Source organism: Medicago sativa, chromosome 3 (genome assembly GCF_051527215.1).
Source record: "Medicago sativa cultivar Bolivia chromosome 3, Bolivia_mono, whole genome shotgun sequence".
In the NCBI taxonomy this organism is placed as follows: Eukaryota; Viridiplantae; Streptophyta; class Magnoliopsida; order Fabales; family Fabaceae; genus Medicago; species Medicago sativa.
The window spans coordinates 22,702,569-22,725,057 of NC_140751.1; the positions used below are offsets into that span (position 1 = coordinate 22,702,569).

At 32.6% G+C, this 22,489-nt stretch overlaps 1 protein-coding gene across 1 annotated transcript; it reads right to left on the reverse strand.

The window, feature by feature from the left end:
• Positions 1–16,314: 16,314 nt before the first annotated feature.
• On the reverse strand, positions 16,315–20,973 carry LOC146936429 (uncharacterized). The gene has a single exon (XM_085751271.1). It carries the CDS (start codon positions 19,507–19,509, stop codon positions 16,501–16,503), a length of 3,009 nt encoding a protein of 1,002 aa, XP_085607397.1. The 5' UTR covers positions 19,510–20,973; the 3' UTR covers positions 16,315–16,500.
• Between the last annotated feature and the right edge of the window lie 1,516 nt (positions 20,974–22,489).

Genomic DNA, 22,489 nt, shown 5'->3' on the forward strand with positions numbered 1-22,489 from the left:
TAAGTGACATGCGGGTTCCTTACGGCTAACCCCGTTTCACCTAATGGAAACCCCTTGAGCCAACCTAGTGTGGACACAAGAGACATGGCACTTTTAACTTAAAAGTCTTGGTCTATATATATGCATGAGTATTAAATCTACAAATGCTATCTCTTTTACCTCGGATGCCTATACGATCCGACTAGAGGTAAACTATATGCTTGCTTAACTTGCTATGTGAAGAGATATCTAATCAATTCACGTCTAGCCACACTCGTATGGCACTCTAGTTTCTATACGAAGAGAATACTCTATATCACTTCGCATCTATTCAACATACTACTCATGTCTAGCATTCTACTCTTTACTAACTATTCTAGTTCTTGACAAGCTATGTCAAGGCTCTACTTTCATCCCATGCCTAGTTCTTTGCTACCCGAGTAATTCGGCTAATCTCTCTTGAATCACTCTTGCCATTCATGTTAAGGTTGCCAAGATTTTCATTTCAAGAATCGTTTGATGTTATGTGCATTGCCTAGATGTTGTTTTGGGGTTATAAAGTTATTATACGTTGAAAGAAAAGCATCGGAACGCACCACCGACCCCACACTGAGCCAACAGACAAAAAGCATCTTTAATAAGAGTGACGTTGGTTATACCTTAGATAGGTTTCCATCGGATAGATAGGGATTGCGCTCGGGGTTACTCCACTCGGGGCTTTCCGTAAAATGAACTCAGATAATGCTTGTTTGTTAAATGCTAACTTATGAATGAATCTGACTGTGCATATTCATTAGACATATTTATGTTATGTTATAGAGCCATAGACGTAGATCGTCAAAACTAGTATGATAGCAAGATAAGATACGTTGTTAGAAACATCGTATTTTGCATTAGAGCAAATAGAGAAAGATATGCCGATGACGATCTTAGGTTTCCCCTAATCGTCCGGTTTAGAACCGTGTCATGATTATGTTAGAATTAGGCCTCGATACGTAGAACGTATTCTTGGCATTGCGGTTTTAGATTCCCCTTGACCGCCATGACACGTATAGAAGTGAAGCCTATAACAAGTGAGATAAGACTATGACGGCCCTAGTATGCACGACCGTCTAAGTATGCGAGTCCCCACACACGTATAATCAACCGTCAGGTTGTATTTTAGACACGTGGTGACCGTAGATTTCCCCTGAGGTTGCCTATAGCCTAGGATTTAGGGGAACTCACTGAGACATTATGTCTCATCCCAATCCTTATTTGTTTCAGATAAACAGGTTTGATTAGCAAGCTAGTAGCCGAATGGATGATGCGACAAGTGTTCGTTCGTACCGCTGCAGGACGATGTGGATATTCAAGGATGCATCTATTATACTTTAGAAAGTTGAGTTGTATTGTTATGTACGAAAGCATTTGGTTGTATATATATATTCATTTGTAGTTGTATTGTTGTAAATTTTTAATGTATCCAGTATTAAAATAATACACATGCTAGACTTTCTAGATACGTCTAGTATGGGTGTTACAGTAGGTACTGACGGTTTGATTAGACGTTGTGTTGCAGGTGAGGAAGCACATAGTATCATGTGGCACTGCCATAGTTCAGCTTATGGAGGCCACCATAGTGGAGAAAGAACAGCTGCAAAAGTCTTACAAAGTGGATTCTGGTGGCCCACCCTTTTCAAGGATTGCCACGACTTTGTCACAAGATGTGACAGATGCCAAAGGACAGGTAACATATCAAAGAGGAATGAAATGCCCCTAAAAGGAATCATAGAAGTTGAACCATTTGACTGTTGGGGTATTGATTTTATGGGACCATTCCCTTCCTCTTACTCTTATCTCCATATTCTAGTATGTGTAGATTATGTCACAAAGTGGGTTGAAGCGATACCTTGTGTTGCTAATGATGCCAAAACGGTTGTCAACTTCCTTCAAAAGAATATTTTCACTAGGTTTGGAACCCCTAGAGTATTGATTAGTGATGGGGGAAGCATTTTTGCAATAATTTTCTTGAAAATGTGCTAAAAATGTATAATATTAAGCACAAAGTTGCAACCCCCTATCACCCACAAACCAGTGGTCAAGTAGACGTTTCAAACCGACAGCTGAAACAGATTCTAGAGAAAACAGTTGCGTCAAATAGGAAAGATTGGTCTAGGAAATTAGATGACGCACTGTGGGCGTATAGGACAGCCTTTAAGACTCATCTTGGGTTTTCACCCTATCAGTTAGTCTATGGGAAGGCATGTCATCTTCCAGACGAGCTAGAACATAAAGCTTATTGGGCCATTAAGGCCTTAAATTTTGATCAAGTAGCCGCTGGTAAGAAAAGACTTTTGAAACTTAATGAACTTGAGGAGATGAGGCTTAGAGCATATGAAAATGCGCTCATCTATAAAGCCAGGACAAAAAGGTATCATGACAAAAACTTAGTGTCTAGGGATATTAATTGTGGACAACTAGTTTTGTTGTATAATTCCAGGTTGAAGCTGTTTCCTGGGAAGCTCAAGTCAAAATGGTCTGGACCATTCCTGGTCAAAAGTGTGTCACCATATGGAGCTGTTGAACTAGTAACACCTGAAGGAGATCGAAGTTTCAAAGTGAATGGACAAAGAGTTAAGCCATACCTAGGTGGCGACCTACCAAAAGGAAGGGTAGGACTATTCTAAAGGACCTCTAAGGATCCTTAGCAGTCAAGCTAGTGACGATAAAGAAGCGCTGAGTGGGAGGCAACCCACTAGATTTACTTTGTTTTTGTTTTATTCTGTTTTTATTTTCCCCTCAATGTCAAAAGTCCGTGAACAACTTATTTCCCCATTTGTGATAAATTTGCACTTGTTTATTATTGACGAATTTGTTTGTTAGTTGACTCTTTATAGTTTAGTAACAAATGTTTGATCAAAGTGATATTCCAAAAGTTCAAAAGGAGGAGTGACTTGGTATTTCAAAGGCGAAGTGTACGGCAGTAAAGATAGGTAGTCACAACTCCCAGAAATCTCAGCCATAAGGTTCATTGCCAAATTTTGTTTTTCAATTTACATATATTAGATTATTTCATGCATCTACATTTCTAGAACTTGCGATTTTTCTCTATTGTTGATTGATCTTTGTCATTAGCACACTGAGGCAAAAATGCTTGGTCCTGTGAGCCTTTTGAAGCCTACCCTGATTTTAATTGTTAAATTTATCCTTTTCTTAGCCAATTTGATCCGGTAGGATTAGAACTTTTTGTTCGGTGACAAACTACATTACAAACTTAGAGACTTTTAGGACTTGTCCCTCATTGTTTTTTCTGAGTTAGGCATTGTAGAATGTTGCTAAAGATTAAGTTTGGGGTTGCTATTGGAATTTGCAACCAATTAAGTTTGGGATGGGGGTACTAGAGAATAAGAGAACAAAGAATGAAGAATGAACTTTATCAATGAAAAATATACACAAAAATGGTGTATGAAAAAAAAATGAAAATGAATGATGAAAAGAAAGGGACAAAACATTGAAAATCCGAGTAACTTCAAACTCGATTGTCCCTAATGTTAAAAATATTCTCTAGTACCTTTACAAGAATTGTTGTTCCATAAGGTGAATGAATGAAGGATTGAATGATGTGCTTTAACTTCCGTAGGAATGCCTAACTCAAATTTTGTGTAGCCTACTTATCCAAATATTATCCCACCTTCACCTAAGCCCCGTTATAACCCTTAGAGTCCGTTTGATGGTCAGGATAGGATAGCGGCAGGATATGATATAAAGCTGGATAGAGATAGGATATGATAAGGACATGATAAACATTAATCCTATCATGTGTTTGATGCGCACATGATAACAAACAAGATATCATTGTAATTAAATGAAAAATTGCTCTCATAATTAATTAAATATTGTAAAAATGGCATGTTATTAATTGTAATAGAAAATACATGCTATCATTTATTTTAAAAATGACAATATTTTAAAAATGGAAGAATATCAAGATAATAAATTAGGAATGATCTTCTAATCCCATCAGGATAATTTCTAACCCACCCTATACTCAGGATAGAAATTACAAAGGAAAGTCAGGATAGGATAGGAAAATGGTTTATTTTATCCTATCCCATTGGTGCATCAAACATGAGATTTCAGCCGGATATGATTAATGTATCATATCCTGTCTCCCTATCCTGACCAACAAACGCACCCTTAAAGACCTCAAAGTGTGCATTGACATTGATTTTGATTGACGTTTAGAAACTTTTCAAGCGTATGGCAATATGTAGATTACATGTCGACTGTGAACCCTATTAGAATTGTTGCGTGGAGTTGTGAATTGGTGGATGCGAACAAGTCAAACTAGCTCATCTTTAGCTAGTAAGGTGATTGAACTTTTTGGGTACTATTACTTGATCAGGTATTTGTTATTTTACTGTCGACTGTCAATTTTGCAAATGAATTCCTTGAGGACAAGGAATGGTTTAAGTTTGGGGTTGTGATGACATGCTGTCATTACGTAATTTTTAGGACTTATTTTGACATTTTGGAGAGTTCTAAGCAATATAAAGTGTCCAGGAGCAGTTAAAAGCAACAAAATTTGAAGAACTGGAATCAGCCAATCGTACTGCGATTTCACCATCGCACTACGATTTCTTGAAGTCAGAGAGCATGTTTTTGAAGGAGCTGGATCGTAATACGATCCAACCTATCGTGATACGATTTTAAGAAGGAGCTGAAAGTAAATTAGGGTTTAATGAAGTCATCGTAGTACGATTTACTAATCGTGGTACGATTGTGGGCGATCCAGAATTGCCAATTTAAGCTGTAGTCAGTCTCAAACAAAGGGGATTACGATTTTGGAAAGCTAAAGTGCGATTTTGACACCCAGAAGGCTGCAGCGGAGAGGATTTCATCATCTCTAACCCAGTTTATGTATGTTTTAATTCTTTCATTGATTATGCTATTTGTAATCTCAATTATGAGTAGCTAAATCTCTTAGAGATTAGGTCAGAGATGAATCTATGTAACCCTAATTGATCATATGTTGCTGTGAAACTCTATTATCTATTAATGAATTTCTAGTTTTTATTCAATTCAATTGTTCTTAATGCTTTTTATATCCTGATCAAATATAAACATGATTTTGTGAGAACGAATGACTACTGATCATAGCTTTCGACTTAGACCTAATTGAATTGTTCTAATAAACATGGTTAGTCTAGGAATGGATAATCGTTTGTTCGTGATATTAGGTTAACGTTCATAAAACCTTCAAAGATTATTAGATCACCTAAGGAATTAGGGGTTGTAGTTTAAGAAGAGGGTCGTAACTCAAGGGATTGATTAGGGCTAATTTGTTAACCATCGTGAAACTAGAGAATCATTAGTAATAATAGGTACAGTAACCAATTAGGGGAAACATAGAGGATTCGAAGACCTGATCTCATCTCTCTCCATATTTTCTTAATCAAATCTATTTCTTTTATTTGATTTCATAAAATCAAACCAAATCTACTGCCTAGTGGCAAACTAAAATAAGGGTGCGTTTGTTTCAGATTTTTTTCAAAAAAAATCTATTTTTTCCCTTAAAAAAATCACTTTTTTCATTTTTAAGTGTTTGTTTAGGATTTTTAGAAAAATCATTTTATCAAAAAAATCTATTTTGACCCTAAAATGAAAAGCTATTAGGATTAACTTTTCTCAAAATCTATTTTGTTTAACAACAAGGAGATAACACATGTACATGTTAGAACTCATTTTTTTTTAAAAAATGGATTTTTATGGATAGTAGACAAACACAAATAACTTCAGATTTTTTTAAAAATCTCTAAAGAAAAATCTCTAGATTCTTTTGACACAAAATCTATTTTTTTTAAAGCTAAAACAAACGCACCCTAAGTGGGATGTTTGGATTCAAACTCTAGCCCCTACATACATAATGCAATACCTACTGAGTTACACTCATGTGGACCATATTGTAGGAGTTTAATCCTTTTTAATTTTTACTACTTTAATTTTGTTTAAAAGTTATATTTGTAACTTATACAGTAAATTCCACTAAATCATATTTTTATGTCAAGTTAGGCCGCCAATATTAAATCGATGTTTTATTCAAACAGGAATAAAATGGATCGAACTTCTCTCACATATGCTATGGTGTTTTTGAAAGTTTGTTGGATTATTGTTTATGCTTAAATTATGCTTAAATGGATCTGATATTGTGCTGCAGGGTTGGATTTAATAATCTGGTCAATCCAGTTGTCAATTTAGTGTTGCAAAACGATAATTTTGAGGTATAGATGCAAATGCGCATAGTGAAGGTTTATAAAGTGGTGCTTACAAAGTCTCATACAAAGAAGACTTAAATATGTTATTGTATTTTCGCTACCTTTTGGTATTTGTCCTGTAAATTTTTCTGTTTAGTTTTAGATGCTTACACTTTGTAAAAAAAAATTGCTTTAGATCCCTATGTTAGTGTGACATTAAAAAATAAAGCCAATCATTAACAGAGTGTCACGTGGTCTGAAACAATTAAGCCATGTGACACTTCGTTAGTTTTTTTTTTTTTTTTAACGTCACCCTCCTTTTGTTTTTTCCCCCTTTTTTTAATAAATTTTTTTGAGGTAGGCGGCATAGGATGGAGGACTTTCGGGGTGCCAACCTAGTTGGGATGTCGATGATGTCGCTTGATGTCTGTCCTATCTCCTGGCTTATCAAAAAAAAAAACAAAGGGACCTAAAACATCGGAAGGGACTTACTCTTATTTGGCAAGCAACAATTGAAAAAAATTGAGCGGCGCAGATGGAGGTGGAGGAAATTGTTGAAGCGTTCAAAATCACCTTTTGGAGATAGTATATCACTAGGAAAATGGAAAGTCATTGTTTGTACTACAAATGGTTTTTCGAACCCTCGTCTTTGTTTTATGTCCGGGGTAGGGGGTTTGATTTTTGTGAAGTGAGTACCCCTTGATGTTCAAATAAAGAAGAAGAAAAAACAAAGGGACCTAAAGCAATTGTTTGCAAATTGTAGAGAGCTAAACCTAAGCCAAAACAAAAAACAAAGAGAACTGATAAGGACTAATATCAAAGTGTGTAAAAAATCTGGGTAGAGTCAGTGGCGGAGCTAGAAAATATTTTGGGGGTGGGCCAAATTATTTTTTATCCATTCAAGTGACCAATTATTTCATGTGCAAATTTACCGCGTAAAGGAGTTTTAGTGTTGGATCAACCGAAACCTAAAACCGACATAAAATTGTATAAAATCTCGCAAAATAGACCTATAATTGAATTATTTAAATTTTTTGGGTGAGCCACTACACCACTTTACGGGAATTTGGATCAATCGAAACCTAAAATCGACATAAAATTGTATAAAATCTCGCAAAATAGACCTATAATTGAATTATTTAAAAATTTTGGGTGGGCCACTACACCACTTTACGGAAATTTGGATCAACCGACACCTAAAACCGACACAAAATTGTATAAAATCTCGCAAAATAGACCTATAATCGTTGAATTTTTTATTTTTGGGGGTGGGCCGTGGCCCACCTCAGCCCATGACTATCTCCGCCACTGGGTAGAGTTACTACTTTCTTATTTTTTAAGTGACCATCCTCTTAAAGTGTTTAAATTGAATGAGAATGAGAAAATCTAGGTAGAATTATTTCACTTGGGGAAAGAGGTGTTCTTTTTGGTGAACTATTGCATATTTTCAACACTTGTCAGATTTATCTAGTAATAAACCCAATTGAATTGTTTATTATCATTCTTTCATTGATGAATTATGCATCTATGTCACTTGGATAAGCTTAGTGTCTCCCCAATATCTATTGATTAATCTCTGGGATGAGTATTCACTAGACAAAGGAATGACACAAAACTCATATAAAGGATATGCAGCTCATCCGGAAAGAATACCAATATGGATAATGCTAGAGAGTGCGAGGGAAAAGCTTGGGAAATTTCACGATGGCATTGGCAACATTTTGTCCCTTTGATTTTATTTGATTGTTTGCCAAACCGCTACTTCAAAAAAAAAAAGGGGGAACCACACTGCTATTTTTTCCGGACAGCAGCAATTTTTATTGGCTAAACTATGTTTCGCTATCCCTAAGTGGAAAGAGCAATGCTATTTATCAAGAAAGATTTTATCAAGAAATTGTCCCGAAATTAATGTTAGCCAATAAAATCTCAGCCTGGCCGGAAATCATGGGATGATGGGTGTTATGTATTTTTTTTTTTGAAACTTTAATAAATAAGATTAAAATCTAAGGGTGATTATTTTGCCATGTCATTCTTGAATTCATCAAGAAAATCCATTCTTGATATCTAGCATTTTCCAAGTGGAAATATCTCTCCGGAGATATAGCGCTATCCCTTCGTGGAAATATCTCTCGGGAGATATAGCAGTACTCTACCAATATACATTTCCATTGAATTTATTAACATAAATGGACGCAGGGGCTGAAAACATTAGAATTTCCCAAAAATAACACACTATCCTCCAAGTCAAATAATTTTAATCCAAATCAAAATTTCATTATAAAAACACCGTTAATAATTTTTAAACGTTTCCTTCAAAAAAAAAAAATTTAAACGTTAGTGCAATAAAAAGAGCGGAAAGACTGGCACCATGTGCACGTCTTTTAGCTAGTTATGAATAAGAGGAACAATTTTCTTTTTTTATTTTTAGGAAGGAAGGGACATTTTCCATATATCATGAAAAATCTATTCCAATAAAAAAAAAACTTAAAAAGACGATTCTTAAAAAGGTCTGTTGGTTGTGATTTTTCCTAGTAGGTCCATATATTCATTAACTTTTAAATTTTATCAAAATCATAGAAAGAGTCGTATTAGTCTCTCTATATAGTCATTGTCCATGTAACAAAAAAACAAATTTGTCCATGTCTCTTTTTCTTTTCTTTTTTGGGACAAATAGTCTTGTCTCTTTGTCTGTCATTCTAATAAGAATTATTTATTTTCTACCCTATATGTTATGTTATGATGACTGTTTCGAGTCTTTCAACATTACAATATCATTTTTATGTGTGTGAAAACTGAATCTCATCTGCATGCAACTACAAAGACTAATATATCGAGTCGGATAAAACTGTAATGAATGAAAACTTCTCCCTCAAAAAAATTGATATTTGATGTATTTTGAGAATATTCTAATAAGCATCATTCGTTTTCTAAGTCATCTACATCATAATGACTTTTCCAACTCTTTCAAGATTACATTGGCTAAAAATTGTGGTTGTTCATCCACATTGACTTATGAGTTTTTTTTTCTCCTAGCCCATTGACTTATGACTTTTCCGTTACATTATAATGACTCTTTTAATCTTTCAACATTACTTTGGCTAAAATGGTGTGGTTGTACATGTACATTGACTTGTAAGTCATTGTTATCATATTATAGGAGCATTGATGGTTTCTTATTTTTCCTACCTGATTGGTTTTATTTTTCATCTCACAAATTCTTTCACATCATATCATTACTTATTTTATACGATTTATGATTCATTTTTATGAGTAAAGTCAAATTTTTATTTTTAAATCAATTAGCTTAGTGACAAGAAATTTACTTGTTGAGGCACCTCTAAAATGAATAAGTGGGAAATTTAAAGTTCGAAACACAACCTCAACATATATAATGTGAAGTCCAATTTTAGTCTCTGAAAAAATCACAAAACTCAATTTAATCCATCAAAAAATTCAAGCTATTTTTAGTTTATGAGAAAAAAAAATTGTGTCAACTTAATCCCTATTTTCTTTACGGTTTGTTTGGTTGATCAAGAAACGACAGCTGTAGTAAAATAAAGTTAAAAGAAGAGAAAATAAATAGAAAATAAAATAATTTTATTTGAAAGGAGAAAATAAGATGATTTTTTTTTTTGACAAAAAAAATAGATGATTATTATTTAGTAGTTCAGTATGTAAGGAAACAATATAAAGAAAAAAAATGCGTTGTTTTAAATTCACATAAAAGTCTTTGATCAAAAACCGTGAAAACGAGATGCTTATAAAAAAAAGGGTTAATTAAGTTTTTGGTCCCTATAAATATCTGCAGTTTTGTATTTAGTCCCTATAAAAAATAAATCACACTTTTTAGTCCTTACAAAATTTTTTGTTATAGCTTTTAGTCCCTACTGTTAAGTGACCTTTAACGGTGCTGACGTGGCACTGACATGTCATTATTATTTTTTTAATATTTTATAAAAATAATCAGAAGTTTAGTAATTTCGTAAGTGGAACAATTTTTTTTTTTTGAAGGAAGGAAGAAACAATTTTCTTGTATCATGAAAAATCTATTCCAATAAATAAAAAAACTTAAAAAGCCGATTCTTAAAAAGGTCTGTTGGTTGTTATTTTTCCTAGTAGGTCCATATATTCATTAATTTTAAAATTTTATCCAAATCATAGAAAGAGTCGTATTAGTCTCATTGTCTATGTAAAAAAAAATAAAAATATTACTCCTTGTCTTTTTTTTTTTTTTTTGGGACAAATAGTCTTGTCTCTTTGTCTGCCATTCTAATAAGAATTACTTATTTTCTACCCTATCTGTTCCGTTATGATGACTGAGTCTTTCAACATTACAACATCATTTTTATGAATGTGAAAACTGAATCTTCTCTACATGCAACTACAAAGACTAATATATCGAGTCGGATATATCGAGTCGGATAGAACTGTAATGTATGAAAACTTCTCCCTCAAAAAAATTAATATTGATGTATTTTGAGAATATTCTAATAAGCATCATTCGTTTTCTAAGTCATCATTCTAAGTCATTCACTTATGAGTTTTTTTCCTCCTAGCCCATTGACTTATGACTTTTCGAAGTCTTTCGACATTACGTTGTGATTTTTATGTGAATAAGATATCCTTTGCTTTCAACTAAACAAACTAATCATCTAAGCTAAATAGGACCGCAATAGATGACAAAACTATTTCTCTTAAGATTTAATGTCGATGCATTGCGGGAGGTCATTCTAATAAGCAACATTCATTTTTTGTTCATCCATTACGTGATAATGACTTTTTTCAATCTTTCAACATTACATTGGCTAAAAAGTTGTGGTTGTACATGCAGATTGACTTCAAAGTCATTGTTATCATATCATATTATTGGAGCATTGATTGGTTTGTTATTTTTCCTAGCTGAGTGGTTTGATATTTCAACTCTCAAATTCATCCACATCATATCTTTACTTATTTTATACGGCATATAAATTTTTATGAGTTTTTTTCCATAGCTCATTGATTGGTCTAATTTTCCCCTACCTGATTGGTTTGATTTTTCATCTCACAATTTCTTCCACTTCATACTGTTATTTTAATTTTTATATTTTATAATATATTTTTAATAGGGAAGTGCAATTTTAATCTCTCAAAAAAATCGTAAAACTTAATTTAATCCTTGAAAAAATTATGATAGATCAAAGAAAAATTGTATTATCATCGACATCACTAAATGATTGTCAGATTGATCAGAGAAAAACAAAGATATCAATATTCGAGAAAAACAATTGAGATAAAAATAAAGATTGAGTACCTTAAAAATTTGGTTTTATCAAATTAGAACATTAAACTTTTATGTTGGGCTAAGTTCAACAAATAGTATAGATAAATCCTTCACTTAATCTACTGAATGTTGTAAAATTGACCTATTAAATTTCAAATAAACATTTGACCTACTACTCTCACTACAAGAAGGCTGAAAACATTAGAATTTCCCAAAAATTACACACTATCCTCCGAGTCAAATAACTTCACCCATATTTTCTAGTTCTTATCACATGATGTGCGAATGAAAACATCGCATATTTTTCTAATGCATGTAAAAGTCTCCCATTGTGCAAGAATCAAGGTCAAATGTAGTTTATATTAAAAAAACACACACACTCCTAACTCAAACGAAGTCAAATGTAATTTATAATGACAAAATCGTGAAGGCCTAACGCCCAACACGAAGAAATACCTCAGAAAGTGGTATGACAGACCATTTACTTATTTAGTAGGGAATGTATTGGTGTGGGTTTGAGAGTAGTGTATTTTTACGTTTTAGCATTATTAATAAAAACAAAAAGTGAGTGGAAGGTATCTCTTGTGTAGGCCTCAATGGTTAAAGCAATGATAAAGAAAAATAGTGTTATCTTCCCATCTGTTTCTAATCGGATAGAATTGTAATGAATGAAAAATAGAGTTATGTAAACCAAATCTCCTATGCATGCAACTACAGAGACTAATATCTAGAGTCGGATAGAATTGTAATGAATGAAAAAACTCTCCCCAAAAAAATAATATATTGATGCATTAATTCGTGTGTCAGTTCAATAAGCATCATTCGTTTTCTAACTCATCTACGTTAGAATGACTTTTCCAACTCTTTCAAGATTGCATTGGCCAAAAGTATTGAACATGTACATTGACTTGTAAGTTTTTTCCTAGCTCATTGACTTGTGACTTTTCTATAGCTCATTGGTTCGTTTAATTTTTTCCCTAGCTAATTGGTTAGATTTTTCATCTCACAATTTCTTCCACTTCATATTGTTACTTTCATTTTTATGATTTATAATTTATTTTTAAGAGTGAAGTCCAATTTTAATTTGTGAAAAAAAAATCGTAAAACTTAATTTGATCATTGATAAATTAAGCAATCTAGTATCGGAGAAAAATAAATTGTGTCAATTTAGTCCTTTAATCGAACCAAATTACTCTCTCTCTCTCTCTCTCTCTCTCTCTCTCTCTCTCTCTCTCTCTCTCTTCCCTCCTCCCTCCCCCTAGTCAGAGTCTCTTTATTTGCCATTTTAATAAGCATTGTTCATCTTCTAACACAATCATTACCTTATGATGACTATTCCAAGTCTTTCGACATTACATTGTGATTTTTGTGTGAATAAGATATCCTTTGTGTTCATCTAAATTGACCAATTATCAGAGCTTATGTCGAAAAGTTATCTCTCATAAGATTTAATGTTGGTACATTGCTGCAAGAGGTCATTCTAATAAGCATCATTCATTTTTTCTCATCCATTACATGATAATGACTTTTTTGAATCTTTCAACATACATTGGCTAAAAAGTTGTGGTTGTACATGTAGATTGACTTCAAAGTCATGGTTATCATATTATAGGAGCATTGATTGGTTTGTTATTTTTCCTAGCTAAGTGGTTTGATATGTCATCTGACAAATTCTTCCACATCATATCTTTACTTATTTTATGAGGCTTATAAATTTTTATGAGTTTTTTTTTTCCCTAGCTCATTGATAGGTCTAATTTTTCCCTAGCTGATTGGTTTGATTTTTCCCTAGCTGATTATTTAAAACACGACCTCAACATATATAATGTGAAGTCCGGTTTTAGTCTCTGAAAAAAATCACAAAACTCAATTTAATCCATCAAAAAGTTCAAGCTATTTTTAGTTTATGAGAAAAAAAATTGTGTCAACTTAATCCCTATTTTCTTTACAGTTTGTTTGGTTGATGAAGAAACGATAGATGTAGTAAAATACAGTTAAAAGAAGAGAAAATAAATAGAAAATAAAATAGATTTTTTCGATAGGAGAAAATAAGATGATTTTTTTTTTTTACAAAAAATTAGATGATTATTATTTAGTAGTTCAGTATGTAAGGAAACAATATTAAGAAAAATATGCATTAAGCAACTGCTAAAAAAAAAAAAAAAGAGGTTTAAAATTTACATAAAAGTTTTTGATCAAAAACCGTGAAAACAAGATGTTTATAAAAAATATATATATATTTCTTTTTACTTGCATGAAGCAACTGCTAAAAAAACAAGAGGTTTAAAAATAAATGTAGTTTGAAAAAAAATTAAAGAGAATAGAGGAAAGAAAGAAAAGATGAGATAGTGCACAAAGAATAGGTATTGTTTTTTTAAATGAGTTTGAAAGATTTTTTTTCTGGATTTTAATTTTTTAGGTTGATGAATATTATTTATAAAAAAAGGTTGATGAATATTATGAATAAGAGGAACAATTTTCTTGTATGATGAAAAATCTATTCCAATAAAAAAAACTTTTCTTCAAAAAATAAAAAAAAACTTAAAAAGCCGATTCTTGAAAAGGTCTGTTGGTTGTGATTTTTCCTAGTAGGTCCATATATTCATTAATTTTTAAATTTTATCAAAATCATAGAAAGAGTCGTATTAGTCTCTCTATATAGTCATTGTCAGTGTAACAAAAAAACAAATTAGTCCTTGTCTCTTTATTTGCCATTCTAATGAGAATTATTTATTTTCTACCCTATATGTTACGTTATGATGACTGTTTCGAGTCTTTCAACATTACAATATCATTTTTATGAGTGTGTAAACTGAATCTCCTCTACATGCAACTACAAATACTAATATATCGAGTCGGATAGAACTGTAATGAATGAAAATTTCCCCCTAAAAAAATTAATATTGAAGTATTTTGAGAATATTCTAATAAGTATCATTTGTTTTCTAAGTCATCTACATTATAATGACTTTTCCAACTCTTTCAAGATTACATTGGCTAAAAATTGTGGTTGTACATTATGAGTTTTTTCTCCTAGCCCATTGACTTATGACTTTTCTATAGCCCATTGATTGGTTTATTTTTTTTCTTCCTAAGTGATTGGTTTGATTTTTCATCTCACAATATCTTCCCCTTAATATTGTTCCTTTAATTTTTATGATTTATAATTTATTTTTAAGAGTGAAGTCCAATTTTAATTTGTGAAAAAAAATCATAAACCTTAATTTATCCCTGAAAAGTTAAGCAATTTAGCATCAAAGAAAAATAAATTGTGTCAACTTGGTCCTTCAATCGAACCAAATTACTCTCTCTCTCTCTCTCTCTCTCTCTCTCTCTCTCTCTCTCTCTCTCTCTCTCTCTCTCTCTCTCTCTACTAGTCAGAGTCTCTTCATTTGCCATTTTAATAAGCATCGTTCATTTTCTAGCACAATCATTATCTTATGATGACTATTCCAATTCTTTTGACGTTACGTTGTGATTTTTATGTGAATAAGATATCATTTGCTTTCAGCTAAACAAACTAATCATCAAAGCTAAATAGGACCGCAATGAATGGAAAAACTATTTCTCTTAAGATTTAATTTCGATGCACTGCGGGATGTCATTCTAATAAGGATCATTCATTTTTTGTTCATCCATTACATGATAATGACTTTTTTGAATCTTTCAACATTCCATTGGCTAAAAAGTTGTGGTTGTAGATGCAGATTGACTTCAAAGTCATTGTTATCATATTATAGGTGCATTGATTGGTTTGTTATTTTTGCTAGATGAGTTGTTTGATATTTCATCTCACAATTTCCTCCACATCATATCTTTACTTATTTTATACGGCTTATCAATTTTTACGAGTATTCCTCAAAAAAAATTATTAGTTTTTTCCCTAGCTCATTGATTGGTCTAATTTTTCCCTAGCTGATTGGTTTGATTTTTCATCTCGCAATTTCTTCCACTTCATACTGTTACTTTAATTTTTGTTTTATAATTTATTTTTAATAGTGAAGTGCAATTTTAATCTCTAAAAAAATCGTAGAACTTAATTTAATCCCTGGAAAAAATATTATAGATCAGAGAAAAACTGTATCATCATCGACATCACTAAACGATTGTCAGATAGATCAGAGGAAAACAAACCTATCAATATTTGAGAAAAAGAATTGAGATAAAAATCGAGATTGAGTATCGTAAAAATTCAGTTTTATCAAATTTGAACATTAAACTTTTATGTTGGGCTAAGTTCAACAAATACTATAGATAAATCCTTCACATAACCTACTGAATGTTGTAAAATTGACCTATTAAATTTCAAATAAACATTTGACCTACTACAAAGCAAAAATTTGATTTTGAAGTCCCCTTACACTCACTACTCTGACATTATTTCTTGTAAATATCACACTTACCATGTCTGTTATTTCTTGAGACTTCTCTATAGAATACATTTAGTTTATTGCTTCCTAAAGAATAAGTGTTCAGAAAGAATAAGTGTTTGTATCTATAGTTCAGAAGTCTCAAACTACTCTACCATAAAAATTGTTGGGATAACATAACTCTTAGCCATTTGGTAGAAATCACCATGAACCTGTTATACTTGATGCAAAAGCCATAACAGAACCAAGAGCAAATATCATCTAAAATTTGAAAAAACATAAACTAATATTCAAAAGACTCATCAAACTTCTGAAAATTAATATTTCCTTTTCAATCAAAATCCCGTTGTTTTTTTATATATCCATAAAAATTGAACACAACTCATTTGAAAAGCCAATCATAGAAAATCAAGAATACATGAAAGGAGGTAAAAACAGAATAGCAAAGGTAAAATGGTCAAACATATATATGAACTTGGAATTTTATTATATAACACAACTTGTGGCATGATCAAAAGAGTACAAACTTACAACTGAAAATCAAACTAGCTGGATCAAAAGAGTGACAAGATTGTCACACTCAGAATCAAGCTTGTTTTAACATAAAGTAAAAAACAAACAGACAAAAGAGAAAATAATTACAACAATAAAATTAAGACATTTGCACCATCTGATTCTGATTCTGATTCGTGATTGAACTTTGGTTCCTCTTCATTCTTGTCCTTCTTTTCACTCTCCTCTTAGGCTCACCACCAAATATCATGACAAGCCATCTAGGCTTTCCAATTAAAAACATATAATATCCAATGCCTATTCCAATCACAAATCCACATCCGTATCCAATTGCCACTGGTTTCCATCCAAATCCAAATTTCTCTTCACTGCAAAAGTTGTTGGCTGAAGGTGCAGAATGTTGTTCAGGTCCACACATCTTTGACAAGGGTAATCCACATAACTCCAAGTTTCCTTCATATGAATCATTTGTAAAAGTATTGAATTGCTTTCCTTGAGGTATTTCTCCCACAAGACGATTATTGGAAAGATCCAAGACTTCAAGACTGTTAAGATTGGTTAATTCCAAAGGAATCGCACCGGTTAACATATTTGAGGAAAGATCCAAAGATTCCAAGTATGTCAAGTTTCCTATGGATTTGGGAATATGACCTGTAAGTCTGTTATGGGAAAGGTTAAGCCCTGTGATTGCATGAAGCTCACCAATAATGTTTGGAATCTCTCCTTCAAATTTGTTTCTTGACAAATCAATAATTACAAAGATGTTTGGAATTTTTACCAGTTTCATTTTGTTCCCTTTTGTCACCACAATCACAGAATCATAGTAGGGTGCATGTTGTTGGAAAAAGGCTTGGCTGTCCCTATGTTTTTGGATTAAGGTTATACTATTCCTCATATATTCCAACTCAGTAACATTCATCATGGCTTCAAACTTTTTGAAATAGGCTTTTGGTAGAGGACCACTAAAGCTATTGCTTGAGATATCAAAAATAGTTAAATTTGGAAATGGATGCTTGATCTTTGGATTAACAATGACACCATGCAGCTTATTGTCTCGCAAAAGCAACACTTTCAAATATTGCAGTGTTTGAAGCCAATGTGGAAAATTGTCTTCTATTTTGTTGCGGCCAAGGTTTAAAAACTTCAACCCTTTACATAGAGACAAGGATTTAGGAATATGACCTTCTAATTGGTTGCCATAGAGATTCAGACTCTCAAGTGCACTTTCCTTTGAAAAGTTACTTGGCAAAGTGCCATGAAACTTGTTCATTTGTAAATCCAAAACTACAAGGGATGATAAATTAGCAAGGCATTGTGGAATGGTGCCTGTCAATTGATTGTATGCCAAACTGAGAAATAAAAGGCCACTTGCATTGCAAATTGACAAAGAGATGTCACCGGTTAGTAAGTTATAACTAAGATCAAGGTATTCCAACATTGGAAGTTTTTCTGAGAAGTTAGGAAACTCAGTCAAACTCAAAGAAGACAAACCTAATTCAAGTAGTCCAGAAATACTGTAATTGACACTAGATTCAAAGTTTATTGATAATTGGCTATTATCTGAAAGGCACAGAGAACTCAAATTTTGAAGTTTGGTAATGTGTTGGAAATTGACAACACCACTCAAGTTGTTTGATGATAGACCTAGTCTTCTTAGGCTTCGAAGGTTGGAGAAGAGTTGAAAATCAACATGACCACTCAATTTGTTTGATGATAGATCTAGTCTACTTAGGTTTGCAAGGTTGAAAATGGATTCTGGAATATTGCCTTGTAGGCTGTTGTTACTTAGATATAGCCACTTTAAGGAATATGATGAGATTGTGCTGATATGCCCTGTAAATCGATTATTTGATAAATCTAATACTAGCAAAAATGGCAAGGATAATAAAGAGGGAGGAATTGTACCATTTAGCAAGTTGTCATATAATCTCAAATCAGTTAGCTTTTGGAACCCTATATTTTGGTTAGGCAGAGGACCCTCTAATTTGTTATCAGAACAATCTAATTCAACAAGCTGAGACAAGTTGAATAATGAAGATGGAATTGGTCCTTCTAAATTGTTAGAATATAAGTAGAGTTCTTGCAGTTTTGTCATCCCACCAAACAAATCTGGGATTTTACCGCTAAATGAATTGTATGAGAGATCAAACTGAATGAGATGTTGAAGGTTTGAAAGTGAGGATGGCATTTCACCTTCAATTTTGTTACCCTTCAAATCTAATTCTTGAAATTTGTTTGACATCTGAAATGCATTTGGAATTCGACCACTGAGTTCGTTGTCACGGAGATTCAAGAAAGTTAGACGTGGAAGTGTTAAAAGTGAGAATGGGATTGAACCTTGGAATTGACAATATGACAGATCCAAGATTCTAAGAGAAGTGCTGCAACTCAATTCTGGAAGTTGGCCTTGAAGTTCATTACCTGACATATCTAGTTCTTGAATACTTGGTAAACAAAGAAGGCTTCTTTTCAGTTTTCCTCTTAATCCTGTTATTGCAAGATTAAGAGTAACCAAAGAGGAAGATTGGTTAAAAAGCAAAGCAATGGAGTTTGGTCTTAGTGAAGACAAATCTGTATCCTCCAAAACCAACTCCCTCAAGTTTGTTGCATTTTGCACAAGTCTCTTTAAGGTGGTCTCTTTCCAAACTAAACTAGAGAGATGAAGTGATTGTAATTTGGAAAGATGTGAGATTTGAGCTGGAATTTCACCTTCAAAGAAACTACTAGACAAGTCAAGATGTGTGAGACTCAAAAACCCACCAAACTTTGAATGAAAATAAGAGCCAGAGAAATCATTGTTAGAAAGGTTGAGTTTTTGAATATAAGCAAGATGGAAAAGGGTACTGTTAGGATTGAATGTACCTTGAAGGCCTTCACAACCAAGGTTGAGGCCAATCACGTGACCAGTGATGGTGTCACACGTTACACCATCCCATGAGCAGCAATCAGTCTCATTTTTCCATGTTGCTGTTTTCAAAGGAGGATCTCCATCACATTCATAAATTATAGTGAAGGATGACTTGAAATGAAGCAAAGCAGAGCTCTCATAATGATGGCATGAAAAATTGGAAGAAGAAGAAGAAGAAGAAGAAGAGAGGGATGGAAAATGGAAGAGAAAAAGATGCAAAAACAGAAGAAACCACACCATGATGAATAAATGATTTTGTGAAAATTGTTACCAAATGGTTTACGTGAATGAAGATCAATAGAAAAGTAAGTGTGGATGAAATGTTACCAACGTATATATTTATATCCAAATTGGAAATACAATATTTTCAAAAGCAAAATTCAGTTATGGTTTTTCTTTGGTGGACCAACACATCGCAACATAAATAATTGTTAATATTTCTATTGGAATCTATGGCTGGAGAATGTCTATCCACATGAAATATATGTGTGGTTGTAAACAAAAAAAAATAATAATAACAAATATATATGTGTGGAGTCATATTAAGGTTTTTTTCATTTTTCCACACACCTGAATGTATATGTATAGAATGATCATGAATTCAATGAAGGTATAATATACCTCATCTGACGCCTATAAATTTATCATTTCGACATTTGTAATTTTTTTTTTACAAAAATGAACGATATTTATTTATTCAAATTGATAGAGTTTTGATATAATAACTTCATTGTCTTAACATATAACATTGTTTATAAGTTAAACCATTTTAAAAATGAAATAACCATAACAAAATTAATAACCATAAAATATTTTTCTAAATTTATGGTGTTATCATTAATTATGGTACAGTTATCCACTTGGGAGTTGGTGTAGTGATGTTGATTTGAGATCTTACTTATCAAGGAACTCGCAAACAAAACCTAAAGCATCAGTAGTGATCAACGAACAAGGACTACCAAAACAACCGTAAGAAACTATCAAAGATTCACCACCATCACAGTTCATATTGGTTAGTACAAAACTATTGCTCAATATTTTGCTACAAAAAGATTAATAGTATAAATTGATCTTGGTGGTGATATTTTGGTGTTGATGATTAGAAGCTTGCGAGTTCTTTTGTTTTTGGGGATTTTTTTCGTTTGTGGTGTTTTGTGGTGGTTTCCATGGTGGTGTTGATACTGGGTCTTTTGTGGTATTGCTCATGGTGATGCTCGTGGTGGCTGGTGTTGGTTTTCGTGGTGATGCTCGTGGTGGTTAGTACTGAATTTTGGTGAGGATTAATGGTGGTTTTTGTGGTGGTTAATGGTAGTTTTGTGTTGTGGTGCTGCTGCTAAGTGTGGTTACACAGATTTTTGGTAGGATTGGTGGTTATTTTGGATGAGTTTTGCAACGATTTGGCATAAGACTTGTTTATGCTATTGCTTAGGCGTTTAGACTTTGGTTTTTGGAGATAACTTTTTGGTTCTGGTGTTTAATTTTATTGGTTTCGAGGACCCTCGGTGGAGGGTGTTTTTGGTTTGTTTGTAGAAGTTTGCATTTGATGCATAGGTGTTTGTTTGGGTGTTCCGCATATATACGACACACTTTTCCTTTGTATTTTCTTATTTAAGTCTCCTAGCCAAGCATTCCTTATGCTTGCTAGGACTCTTTGTGTTTTGAATAAACTTCATTTTAGCTTCTTAAAAAAAATATATAAATTGATCTTGTGTGAATATATGTGGAATCTTCATACAATTGAAGATACACTTATATTTGATATAATTTAGGCATAAATTATAATAAATTAAATTTCCTCCATCAAACAAATTTTTCGATCAATAATTGTTCCTTATGTTTTGACACTAGTGTAATGTCCCGTGCTAAGCACGGGTTACATTTTATTTAAAATTTTTAATGGGTTTTACCCATAAATAAGTTTTTTTAGATATTATTTGAATTTTTTTAGTTTGATTTCATTCCAGAATTTTGACATTATATGGTACTTTATCCTCATATTTAAAATTGAAAGAATAAATCACCGTTTATTGGGAATTAAAAAGTTAAAATTTATAAAGATATAATTATTTTTGTGAGAATGATAAAATAGTGGGCAAAAGTACAATTATGCTTAAAATATAAAAATACTATGAATAATTAATATATTATGGGAGTTCTCTTTTTTCACTCATCTCTCTCAAACACAATACCCTAGCCGCCGCCCACTGCTTTCCCTGTTGTGTCCTCTCCTTCAAGGTCATCATTTAATTGCCGTGTGAGTGGTGTGGTCGCTTCTCTGTTGCACCACTTGAAATATGAGGATAGAGTGGATTTGGTGCCCACGTTGCCACTGGTCGATTTGGGCTCGTTCATAGTCACTGGTGTTGCACCCTGTGACTTGTTTCACATCACGGTTTCGTCGTTCTCACTTGGTGGTTCGAGGTCACAGTGCGGGTCTTTTGACAAAGAGAAGGTATATTTTGGGTCAGGATTGCTTTGGTGGTCTTGAGTTACATATCTGGCCTAGATGGTAGATATAAAAAACGGTCTTAATATTTATATGTATTTTAGAATTTATGTAAAGTTTAAGACACAAGTAAATTGTAAATTGATAATATGAAAATTGAAATATTTTTTAGTTGAAGGGTCAATACATGGAACAATATCGATTTATTCAATTGAAAATAGTAATTTCGTTGTCAATGACATGGACCTTATTTTTGTACATTAAGAACATACATGAAACATTGATATAATGGACAAACAACTTGAACGCAACAAAACAAAGTCACTTGAAGACACTATTTCTCTATCTTCACAATTTTTTAACCGGTTGAACAATTGCGTCAGTTGTTCAACAATCTTCATTTGTTGCTAACATTCTCTTCTTAGGAGGTGCAAATGATTCACAATCCAATTCAATAACACCTTTCGAGTCCACAAATAATGGAGTTGTGGGACTTATTTCAGAAACCTTATCCATTAAGTCATATAATATGAAAAATATGTCAATTTAGAGTAAAATAAGTATATATTATAATTACAACTGCCATTTACTTTTCTTCCAAAAAATCAAATAAAATAAACTTCAAATAGTTATTAAATATCATGACAGCATTGTCTTTCTCGAGACCAACTGTTTTCGAGAATTGCAGGTTCAACCAAATCATCCTATTTGTTTAAATATGCACACAAATAATAAAAATTACAATTTTGTATTACATTAAGGAAACTAATATCC

Coding starts and splice junctions, on each gene's coding strand:
- LOC146936429 (XM_085751271.1), bottom strand. CDS start 19,509: ATGGTGTGGTTTCTTCTGTTTTTGCATCTTTTTCTCTTCCATTTTCCA.